Consider the following 12,583-nt stretch of genomic DNA (forward strand, 5'->3'; position numbering starts at 1 on the left):
TTTTATGTTAGGGTAGAATTTCTATTTTCCTTAAGAATTAAATATGTGCTTCTTGCCAGCAGATGACAGCTATTATTTTGATCTATCAACTTATAGAAAATTTTCCTTGTCAAAAAAGCAATAATTCTTATACGTATTATACGCAAAATTGTAAGTTTATGTGTGTATGTGCTTGTGAGTTGAGTTAATACTTTTGTATGCACATTTGGGCAACTGGAGAATTTAGCTGAAAGAGCCCTCATTTTGAATTTAAAAGTGGACCAGTTCATATTCGATTTCTCTTTATTTAATGAAGTTCAGTCTTGAACATTTCTGGGTTTCCCACTATAGTTAGTGAGTCAGTTGTTTTTTTCTTCCTTATTTCTTTATTTAAGAAATTTAATCCCAGCTGAATTGAATTCAATTAAAAATTATTCTTTCAATAAAACAAATTATAGAGATATGATGATGGAGCATTTGGTAGGTTTAAAATACATTATGAATATTGAAAAAACCACAAAAGACAAATTAATACCAACTTATTCCAAGAGGTACTATATATGGATTATGGCCCATGAATCTTTGTCATCATGGTTGTTGCCTAGAAGGTCTTTCTGGAGCTCACATGCTGGGTCCTCAGTCTATTCATGGCTGCTTTCATCTCCTGATTTCTCAGAGTGTAAATAATGGGGTTCAGTAAAGGTGTGATAACTGAATAAAACACAGAAAGAAATTTATCCACTGAAAAACTACTAAATGGCCAAGCATAAATGAAGATACACGGCCCAAAGAACAGAGTGACCACTGTAATGTGAGCAGATAGTGTGGACAGAGCTTTGGAGAGACCACCAGAGGGTCGATGTGGAACAGTTACCAGAATGACAGTGTAGGAAATGAGCAAGAGTACGAAGGAGATGAAAGACAGTAGTCCACTGTCAGCAATTACTAGCAACTCCAGAACATAGGTCTCGGTGCAGGCGAGCTTTATAACCAGCGGGAGGTCACAGAAAATATTGTCTACTATATTGGGACCACAGAAGGGCAAGGTGATGGTAAAAACCATCTGGCTCATTGTATGCACAAAGCCAACAGCCCATGACAGCAGCACAGAGCCTCTGAGTACCCGGTGGTTCATGATGGCTGTGTAGTGAAGAGGTTTACATATTGCAAAGTACCGATCAACTGCCATAACTATGAGAAGTGTCATCTCAGTACCCCCTAAAAAGTGAAGGAAGAACATCTGAGCCATACAGCCCCATAGAGAAATAGTTTTATTCTCCCTGACAAAATCTGCAACCATCTTGGGGGTTGTGATTGTAGAAATAGACATATCAAGAAAGGAGAGGTTTCCAAGGAGGAAGTACATTGGTGTGGAGTGCAGATGAGAGTCCAAAGTTATGGTGACCACAATGAGAAGGTTTCCTGCCATAATTGCTGCATAGGCCAATAAAAATATGAAAAAAAAGAAAAGATCAAGTTCCCAAGTGTTTGTGAGTCCTAACAAAACAAACTCAGATATCATTGAGCTATTCATCGTTTTCATCAAGTTTGTGTACGTGTTTTCAGAAAGTCTTTAAAATGAAGGTAATCCAGAAAAAGTGATGATTTAATCTGTGACAGTTTTGAAGGTATGGGCATATAGAAAGTAGTATTTGATTCCTACAGAAAAAGAAAAGGTAGATATTTCTGAAAAATACAGTTTAATTGACTAATGCAAGCATATTACTCATATACACTTTCACATTACTGCATTTATTATCAAACAGAAAGGCACAAAAGGGAAATTTATTGTAAAATTTTGTAAATATAGTTTGTGGGTATAGCTTTTCTCTTCACATTTATTTGTTGTTTTTACCATGAGTTTATGAATTTGTGACTCCTGAGTTTAATGGATCATGTAATAATCAAATGGTCTTTGGTCATAAATTAATTCAAATGGATTAGAATATAGTCATGTAACTTTTTGGCAACTACTTTTCAATCTTTTACCCTTTTCACCTTCCTAGTTTGAAATATTCAGATATGTTCATATGAGTTGAATTATATACCCACTCAGCAAATTGCTACAGTACTTTCTTCTCTCACCTATACTACATTCTCACCCTTCCCTTTCATCTCAAATATATATACCAAATGCTTTAACTTATTCCTGAAGGTTTAAACCGGCTACAGTCTGTCATGTGTCCCTATCTCCCCTAGGTAATAATAAAATAAGCTTCCCACAAAGTTTCTGCACAAGAACATAAATATTTCTGTGTTAATGTTTCTCTCTTCCTTTGTTCTTTCCTTCTCCCTCTGTCCCTCCCTCCTTCCCTTTCTCCTTTCCTCCCTTCTATTTTCTTTCTTTCCTTTTTTTTTTTTTTTTCAGTTGTGTTCTGTATCTCATACTTTGGTTCATGAATAAAACTCTTAGCCTCTGCCTTTTGTCTATTTCCCTGACTCTCTTGTTGCTGGATTCCTGGCTGGAGTTGTCTTTCTTGTCTCTTTGCGTTCTCTGTGTAAATGATCTCCAAACAACCATCAAGTCTTTCACAACTATTGCTTTTTTTCCCCCTTGGCTCCTAAACGCTTACTTTTTGGTGATGATTGCTTTCCTCTGACTTTTCAAACTTTGTCCAGACTGACTCTTGATAATTCCTGGTTCAAATATCCTTGATACTTGTACTGTTTTTCCACAATGAGTGGGCACTGGTGGCTTACTTTTGTCTATTTTTCTCTTTGATTTAGATTTTTTGGCCCCATCTTCCTGTTTCTTTTTTTTTTTTTCCTTTAAAAAACTATTAGTGGCACATACCAGCTGCACAGACACAGAGACAGAATCACAGATATACACACATATGCTTATACCAAGTTCTAGTTCTAGAGTACAAGGACAGAATGTGGAGAATTTACTCTGAATTTCCCTTTTTTTTCTTTATAGTTCACGAAATATTCAGAAGTTATTGCTTAGTCCAGTTATCAAAACTTGGAAAAACAAAACAAAACACTGAACCAAGGGTCAAGAACCAAATTTTAGTCCTGCCCTAATATGTACCAGGGAAACATACTCTTTAATTCTTTTCAACATTGATACAATTTTCTATAAAGATAAAATAATATCTACTCTTCAACCTCTTGTTTTTGTTGTTCAGTTGCTCAGTTGTGTCCAGCTCTTTGCGACCCCATGAATCACAGCACGCCAGGCCTCCCTGTCCACCACCAACTCCCGGAATTCACTCAAACTCACGTCTGTCGAGTTGGTGATGCCATACAGCCATCTCATTCTCTGTCGTCCCCTTCTCCTCCTGCCCCCAATCCCTCCCAGCATCAGAGTCTTTTCCAGTGAGTCAGCTCTTCACATGAGGTGGCCAAAGTATTGGAGTTTCAGCTTTAGCATCAGTCCTTCCAAAGAACACCCAGGACTGATCTCCTTTAGAATGGACTGGTTGGATCTCCTTGCTATCCAAGGGACTTGCAACAGATTCTCTAGCACCACAGTTTGAAAGCAGCAATTCTTTGGTACTTAACCTTCTTTATGGTCCAACTCTAACATCCATACATGACTACTGGAAAAGCCATAGCTTTGGCTATACAGACCTTGTTGGCAAAGTGATGTCTCTGCTTTGTAATATGCTGTCTAGGTTTGTCATAGCTTTTCTTCCAAGGAATAAGCATTTTTTAATTTCATGGCTGCAGTCACCACTTGCGTTGATTTTGGAGCCCAAGAAAATAAAGTCTGTCTCTGTTTCCACTCTTTTCCCAAGTATTGGCCACGAGGTGATGGGACCAGATGCCATAATCTTCGTTTTTTGAATGTTTAGTTTTAATTCAGCCTTCTCACTCATCTCTTTCACCTTCATCAAGCGGTTCTTTATTTCCTCTGCGCTTTCTGCCACTAGGATGGTGTCATTGGCATATCTGAGGTTATTAATAATTCTCCCAGCTATCTTGATTCCAGCATGTGTTTCATCCAGCCTGGCATATTGCATGATGTACTCTACATGAGAAGGAAATGCAACACACTCCAGTATTCTTGCCTGGAGAATCCCATGGAGGGAGGAGCCTGGTAGGCTACAGACTGGTAGGCTACAGTCCATGGGGTCACAAAGAGTCAGACACGACTGAGTGACTTCACTATCACTATCACTCTACATGTAAGTTAAATAAGCCAGGTGACAATAGGCAGCCTTGACATACTCCTTTTCCAATATTGAGCCAGTCCACTGTTCCCTGTCCAGTTTTAATTGTTGTTTCTTGATCTGCATACAGATTTCACAGGAGACAGTTAAGATGGTCTGGTATTCCCATCTCTTTAAGAATTTTCCACAGGCAAAGGCTTTAGCATTGTTAATGAAGAAGAAGTAGATGTTTTTCTGGAATTCCCTTTCTTTTTCTGTGATTGAATAGATGTTGGCAATTTGATCTCTGGTTCATCTGCCTTTCCTAAATCCAGGTTATACATCTAGAGGTTCTTGGTTCACATACTGTTAAAGACTAGCTTGAAGGATTTTGATCTATTTTTGTGTTATTTTATTCTACACATAGGTGCTAAATACCTTTGTGCATTCCTCAAATTCTATCTTTAACTTTATCTTGTTTCCTGGTGATTGTGAGGATACTCAAACCAATAAGGACCACAGGAGGATTTTTACTCTGCAAGAATTGGTAAAGTACACTTAGTGTTAATGAAAATGTTTTTCCTTATTAAATATAAGTGATAATTTTAAAAGAGTTGTTGTCATCATCATTGGTATTATATTTAATGCAATAAAAAAGTCTGCATAATAGTTATGAAATTATCAAAATTATGCACTCTTCGATCTCAAAATACTAATAGAAGAAAACCTTGAGGAGAATCCTAAAAGTAATTTTTATAGTTTATTATGTAAAATTGGAAAATTAAAAGCAAAAATTATATTTATTAATTTATGCTTTTAAAAAATTCGCAAGCATATTTGTAAAATATATCCATCTAAATGCACATAAACATGATTCAAATATGTTATGATACAAAATAATTCATTTTTACAATTTTTGCTGCTGCTGCTGCTGCTGCTGCTGCTAAGTCACTTCAGTCGTGTCCGACTCTGTGTGACCCCATAGACGGAAGCCCACCAGGTTCCCCCATCCCTGGGATTCTCCAGGCAAGAACACTGGAGTGGGTTGCCATTTCCTTAACTCCAATGTGTGAAAGTGAAAAGTGAAAGTGAAGTCGCTCAGTAGTGTCTGACCCTTAGTGACCCCACGGACTGCAGCCTACCAGGCTCCTCCATCCATGGGATTTTCTAGGCAATAGTACTGGAGTGGCTTGCCATTGCCTTCTCCGTTACAATTTTTACATATGATCAAATGTGAAATATTTTTGAAATACTCACTCTTCTACTCAGACACAGGTAAAAATAAGTTAGAATCAGAAAAATAATGCGGTTATTGCTAACTTGAGGCACAGTTTAAAACTCACGTAAAAAGTTTAAATTTTTGAGTGGTATGTATTTATACAAATAATATTGAACTGAAAAGGAATGAAAAAATAATTGAATAACGCTCAGTCAGGCAAGGTTTGGTTTTTCTCTAGCAGAAATTTCTGAGAATGGGATGGTTACCTGTGACTGGGGAGCCTAGCTCTTTCTGTGCTGTTTATGTGACTAAATGAGTAAGAATTATTAGTTCATCTATGGTGCAAACTCGAAGAAAGAAAACTATGTTTAATATTCTGTGTCTATATTCAGTAATAAAGCCTTTCTACACATTTTCATAAAAGCACTTAATGTATGTGGAGATATGTAACTGGAAGCTCTTTTGTTAAGTAATAAAGGCTGTGAAGTTTGTATTGATCTTGAATTGTTTTAATGATTATTTATCCTCATAGTGTTAAGCTGTGTATGGATTAGATAACCCATGAGTAATATTCACTTATCACAAAAAATGTTTGACATGTGAACAGTCAGATTTTCTGCCAAAATAACCATTATAAATATTTTCCTAATTAAAAAATAAGCTTGTACAGTTGGTAGAAAAGTTCCAACATTATATGTGCCCAAAGAACTCTTTTCCCATATCAAGTTTAAAATATTAAAGTATGTATTTGTTATAAATGTAGGTAGAAAAAGGTGGTAAGTTTAGAAAAATTGGAAATAGTCCTTAGGTTACAAAATCACCAAAACAAATATATTAGCAGTATAATTAGACAATCATATTGAATAGAAGGTTTGTTACTTCAGAAAAACAAATATAGACTTGAGGGGAAATCTTTTAGATATTCTTTTAAATATCACATTTAATTTATAATTCCATAAGTGTTTTCTCAGTTGAAGTAAATATCCAATGTAGAAAAGAAAAATATGAAGAATTAAATGAACATAAAATAAAATAAGTCAATGTTTTACATTTTCTTGATATGCAATTTTTATTAGACTATATTTTGGACTGGCTAAATATGTTAAATGTAGCCAAGGATGAAACTAATTTTTTGTTATTTTACCACATTTTAAATTATTTTGCCTTTTTATAAAATAGTGGTTAAACAATAAACAAACTCAAATTTATGTTCTCAAAATACAAACTCAAATTATAAATCTGACCCTTTAGATCAGGATGTCAGTGGTATTTTTCCATCACAGACTGGCTTTCTTCTTATTAAAACTGGGTAAATTTGTCCAGATGCTATCTGACCCAAGTTGTATTTTACCGTTGCCTTCATGATCAGAATAATCTGGTTTTCATTAATTTCTAGGTTTCGTATACAAAGTTTCCTCCTTTATTAAAGTATACAGTTTCTCTACGTTATTAGCACTGCTATTTAAACCTACCAGTACTAGCTGAGGAATGGCCTCTTCAAAGATACGTAGACACAGTAAGATTCTGAATATATATTTATCTTTTATGCCTCTGTGGATATACATGACAATCATTTGCAGGTCAGAAAGAAAAAGGACACAAAACACATACATAAGGTGTAGATTAGTGATTAACGCCCAGAGGGAATTATTAGAGTAAAAGTGCTAGTTAGTTGTCTCTAGAGTTCAGCGTAAGGACTTAGTCTCTCATTATTTAAGTTGATTATGAATTCATCAAGTGTATGAGTTGTGTGGAGTCTCCCTAATAAGTGCTTTCCAGAAAAAAGGCATTAACTTAAGTGTTTTGGTTGGTAGAGGGTAAGCAAATTTATGAAAATGGATCTACCATAGATGATGGACTTGAGAAAACTATAATTCTATTCATTTGGCTTTACAAATCTGAATATTTATAATTTGATAATTGAATGCATTTATTCAATTAGAATTAAAATAAATAGATACACACAGAGCAAGGCATATAAGGAAATTCATAGACTATAGACTAGTTCTTAGCACAGAGAAAACTTTCCTTTTACTCTGTAAGGGAATAAGAGAGAGAGAAAGAGAAAGAAGCACACACACTCAGGAGCTAGAACAAGCAGAGGAGGCCTTCACCAGTGAAGTGAAGTGAAGACGCTCAGTCATGTTCGACTCATTGCGATCCCATGGACTGTACCCTACTAGGCTCCTCCATCTATGGGATTTTCCAGGCAAGAGTACTGGAGTGGGTTGCCATTTCCTTCTCCAGAGGATCTTCCCAACCCATGGACCGAACCCAGGTCTCCCACGTTATAGGCAGACACTTTACTGTCTGAGCCACCAGGGAAACCCCTGGCCTTCACCAGGGTGATCAAAATGATTTATGGTACTCAATAAGTGATTAGTTAGTGGAGTTTAGCAGATTTGGAATTTCATGTAGTCTTACAATTATGTTTAACTTCATGATGGCTCAACAGTATTAAAAGAATATTATGGAGGTTACAATAAACTGTGGAACATTCTGAAAGAGATGGGAATACCAGACCATCTGACCTGCCTCTTGAGAAGCCTGTATGCAGGTCAGGAAGCAACAGTCAGAACTGGACATGGAACAACAGACTGGTTCCAAATAGGAAAAGGAGTACGTCAAAGTTGTATATTGTCACCCTGCTTATTTAACTTATATGCAGAGTACATCATGAGGAATGCTGGACTGGAAGAAGCACAAGCTGGAATCAAGATTGCCAGGAGAAATATCAATAACCTCAGATATGCAGATGACACCACCCTTATGGCAGAAAGTGAAGAGGAACTCAAAGGCCTCTTGATGAAAGTGAAAGAGGAGAGTAAAAAGTTTGGCTTGAAGCTCAACATTCAGAAAATGAAGATCATGGCATCAGGTCCCATCACTTCATGGGAAATAGATGGGGAAACAGTGGAAACAGTGTCAGACTTTATTTTTTGGGGCTCCAAAATCACTGCAGATGCTGATTGCAGCCATGAAATTAAAAGACGCTTACTCCTTGGAAGGAAAGTTATGACGAACGTAGATAGCATATTAAAAAGCAGAGACATTACTTTGCCAACCAAGGTCTGTCTAGTCAAGGCTATGGTTTTTCCCGTGGTCATGTATGGATGTGAGAGTTGGACTGTGAAGAAAGCTGATCGCCGAAGAATAGATGCTTTTGAACTGTGGTGTTGGAGAAGACTCTTGAGAGTCCCTTGGACTGCAAGGAGATCCAACCAGTCCATTCTAAGGGAGATCAATCCTGGGTGTCCATTGGAAGGACTGACGCTAAAGCTGAAACTGCAATACTTTGGCCACCTCATGCAACGAGTTGACTCACTGGAAAAGACTCTGATGCTGGGAGGGATTGGGGGTGGGAGGAGACGGGGACGACAGAGAATGAGATGGCTGGATGGCATCACCGACTCGATGGACATGAGTTTGAGTGAACTCCAGGAGCTGGTGATGGACAGGGAGGCCTGACGTGCTGTGATTCATGGGGTCGCAAAGAGTCGGACACAACTGAGCGACTGAACTGAACTGAACTGAATGGAGGTTACTACAGTAAAACTTTTATGGTAAAACGTAATTAAGTAGGTAAATTTCTAAGGGCTATCTGAGTAGCAATACATGAGTGCAGAGGATTTCTCCTGTTTGAGGAATTTTTCTGTCTTTACTCTTATATGTAACTTTTGAACTGTGGTACTGGAGAAGACTCTTGAGAATCCCTTGGACTGCAAGGAGATTCAACCAGTCCATTTTAAAGGAAATCAATCCTGTGTGTTCATTGGAAGGACTGATGCTAAAGCTGAAACTCCAATACTTTGGCCACCTCATGCGACGAGTTGACTCACTGGAAAAGAGTCTAATGTTGGGAAGGATTGGGGGTGGGACGAGACTGGGACGACAGAGAATGAGATGGCTGGATGGCATCACCGACTCTGTGGACATGAGTTTGAGTGAACTCCAGGAGTTGGTGATGGACAGGGAGGCCTGGCGTGCTGTGATTCATGGGGTCGTGGAGAGTCGGACACGACTGAGCGACTGAACTGAACTGAATCTGCCATATCTCCTCAATTAAAATCCTCTTGAAAAGGTTACAAGAAAATGAGGGTTGTAAATATATGATAAATATGATTCATTTCCAAAGCCCATAGTAAATATTGCTAATAAATTTTTTATTCTTTCTAACTGAACCTCAGAATTTTTTTCAATGTAGTTCTCCAGGCAACTGCCAGCAATTAGAATGCTATTAGAAAAGTATTTCAGCTAAGGAGATATACACCTCAACATAGCATGACCTTTAAGGAGATGTTTGCAAGAGAGCCGAGCATTCTTAAAAATAGAAATTAGAAGGATAATATGATCACAATATTGATATCCAGATGAGATTACCCATACCAGTTGTTAAGGATTGTACACATTTAATTTTTCAGAATAAACTGAAATATTTGGTGCACAATGTCTAAGGTCAAACTAAAACAGGGCGGTGTATTGCTTCTCATCCTGTTTGTGATGCCAATTCATACTATGTTCTCTGTTCTTTGAACCCATGGTAGATAAGGTACAAGTGGGGAAGCTGGAGGAAAACCACAGCACAACCTCTCTCTAGGCTGGCACAGCGGTCATAACTGTGTTCTCTCCTGGCTGATGCGGCAGTGGTAGCAGCAGTCACGCTGTCTTCTCTCCTCTTGTGGCTTACCCAACGGACGCAGCCGTGATGCAGCAGTAATGCCACTGCTCTCTAGGTGGAGTTCATGTATCTGTATCACACAAAGTAGCCCACAGGCCAGCAGCACCTGGTGATGTGAATGCACAGCGCTCCAAGTGATCAGAGCTGTTACATAATCATTATTTGCAAGATGTGGGGCAAGAGCGTGAGGCTGTAGGGTGAGAGAGCCTGACCATGCCATCCTGGCTAATTTGCTTTTTCTCTGCAGGCAGATACAATCGAACACAAGGGAAAAAACAAATAAGGTGAAAATGAGAGAAAATATGCCTTATTCCAGGTTCCTTGTTTTGCAATATGTTAATAAAATACATCAAAAGAGGTGATCCTGAAGATGTTTGCGTAATTTAGGTTTTCAATACATCTTTAGAAGGACTCTTTGCAATGTTTCCATAAACTCACTGAATCATTAATAAATTCAGATTTGTAACCTCAAATAGCCCACTATTTTCTCTGTGTTCATTTCTATTACAATTTATTCTCCACTTAAGAGGACAAACCTTCATGACACTTTAGAAGTATGTTGAATCTATTCTCAAACCTCCCATTCTCAAAACTCTTTAATTGCTTTATATTGCTAAAAACTAGGATTCAGGAGGCCTAAATACTCTGGTCTCTACCTTTCTATATAATCTCTGCACGTGTCTTTCTTCCTTTTATTCACCAACCTCCCTCATAAATGTCTGTCTTTGGTACCTAATATGACTTTCTCACTTTACAATATCCATATAAACTTTTCCTTCTGCCTGGAATGCTCTTTTTCCCACTCACATGTCTATTCTTTAGCTTTTTTAATGCTTTTCTGTGAAGACTTCTTAACATGATCTTCTAACATCACCACGCCTAATATGGATGCCTCCTCATTACTCTATGCAAGGCAGAGAGCAGTGTTGTGTGATAACCACGTGTGTGTATTATTTATTTTAAACATTCCTAAGAGTTCCCTTGAATTCTAAAACAAGGAGTTAAAGGAGGCAATGAATGCAAGCTTATTGATGTATTACATTTGTGCTAAGAATATTTTCCAATAAAATAAAAAAATACCTTATTTTCCTCACATTTAGTAAGGTAAATTTAATATTATTTAACATTTGATTTCAATTATTTGAAGAAATATTTAAATGATCTTCCCTGGTGGCTAAGCCATAAAGAATCCACTTGCCAGTGTAGGAAATATGGGCTAAATCCCTGGATAAAGAAGATCTCCTGGAGGAGGAAATAGTAATCCACTCCATGGCAGTGGAGCCTCTTGGGCTACCATTCATGGGGTTGCAAAGAGTCAGACAACACTGAGCAGCTAAACAATAACAATAACAGCCCCCAAATTGCAGGGAACAAAAAATGATCGTATACAGCAGACAATATTTAGGGGGTGAACCAGGAACCAATATGCTGGTTGCTCAGTCTCTTAATGGCTGCCTTCATTTCCTGATTCCTCAGAGTGTAAATAATTGGATTAAGGAGAGGAGTGATGACAGAGTAAAACACAGACAGAAATTTATCTACAGAGTAACTATTAAATGGGAAAGCATAGATGAAGATGGCAGGGCCAAAGAAGAGAGTGACGACAGTGATGTGAGCAGACAGTGTGGACAGAGCCTCAGAGGGTGCACTGGAGGAGTGCTGCCAGATGGTGAGCAGCATGGCCACGTAAGATACGAGCAAGAGAATGAAGCAGATCAGGGCAAGAGCCCGCTGTTCACGATCACCAAGAGCTCCAGGATGTAAGGATCAGTGCAGGCAAGCTTGATGACCAGGGGGAGGTAGCAAAAAAAGCTGTCCAATACATTGGGACCGCAGAAAGGCAAACCCACCATAAAAACCATCTGGCTTGTAGTATGGATAAGCCCAATCACCCATGAGAGCAGTAGAAGCCCAATGAGCACCCTGTGACTCATGATGGTCTTGTAGTGCAAGGGTTTGCATGTGGGAACATACCTGTCAATGGCCATAGCTATCAGAAGAGACATCTCTCCACCCCCAAAGAAGTGCATAGAGAACATCTGGATCAGGCAGCCCCACCAGGAGATGGTCTTGTGTTTTCTGAGGAAGTCTGAAGTCACTTTGGGAATTGCAGCAGAAGAAAGACATACATCAAAAAATGATAAATTTGCCAGGAAGAAATACATGGGGGAGTGAAGATGGTTATCAGCTATCACAGAGATGACAATGAGGAGGTTTCCTACTAGGACGGCGACATAGACCAGCAAGGAGATTGCAAAAAAGAATACGTGAGTTCCTTGAGAAGTAGAAAGTCCCACCAAAATGAACTCAGAAACACTTGATCTGTTATTCAGCAGATCCATTCATCCTTCTGCAGAAGCTGTCTGAAAAGGGAAAACAAAGAGGGTGTGATAGGAAGTAACAGATCAGGGAACTTAATAGTTACTTAAGCATTTTGCCTTTTATTCAGAGTAATGACAGTTTGGCAGTAGGACTGATTTTTAGGTATTTAGCAGTTGGAGATATTTCACAGGACCTTGAGACCATAAAAAGGTGATGATTATGGACCAAGTTAAATCAAATTTTCTGATGGTTAGTGCAAAGCAAGTTCAATTAGACACAGAAAACTTG

General features: G+C 38.2%; 1 protein-coding gene and 1 pseudogene across 1 annotated transcript; both read right to left on the bottom strand.

The window, feature by feature from the left end:
- Positions 1–580: 580 nt before the first annotated feature.
- LOC148776777 (olfactory receptor 4L1-like) lies at positions 581–1,522 on the bottom strand. The gene has a single exon (XM_088840404.1). The coding sequence runs from the start codon at positions 1,520–1,522 to the stop codon at positions 581–583; it is 942 nt and encodes a 313-aa protein (XP_088696530.1).
- A 9,852-nt stretch (positions 1,523–11,374) lies between these two features.
- LOC148776778 (olfactory receptor 4K13-like) lies at positions 11,375–12,315 on the bottom strand (annotated as a pseudogene).
- Positions 12,316–12,583: the final 268 nt, after the last annotated feature.

The sequence above is a fragment of the Moschus berezovskii genome, chromosome 9, assembly GCF_049115385.1.
Source record: "Moschus berezovskii isolate FMDL1 chromosome 9, NW_MosBer_1.0, whole genome shotgun sequence".
NCBI classification, from domain to species: Eukaryota; Metazoa; Chordata; class Mammalia; order Artiodactyla; family Moschidae; genus Moschus; species Moschus berezovskii.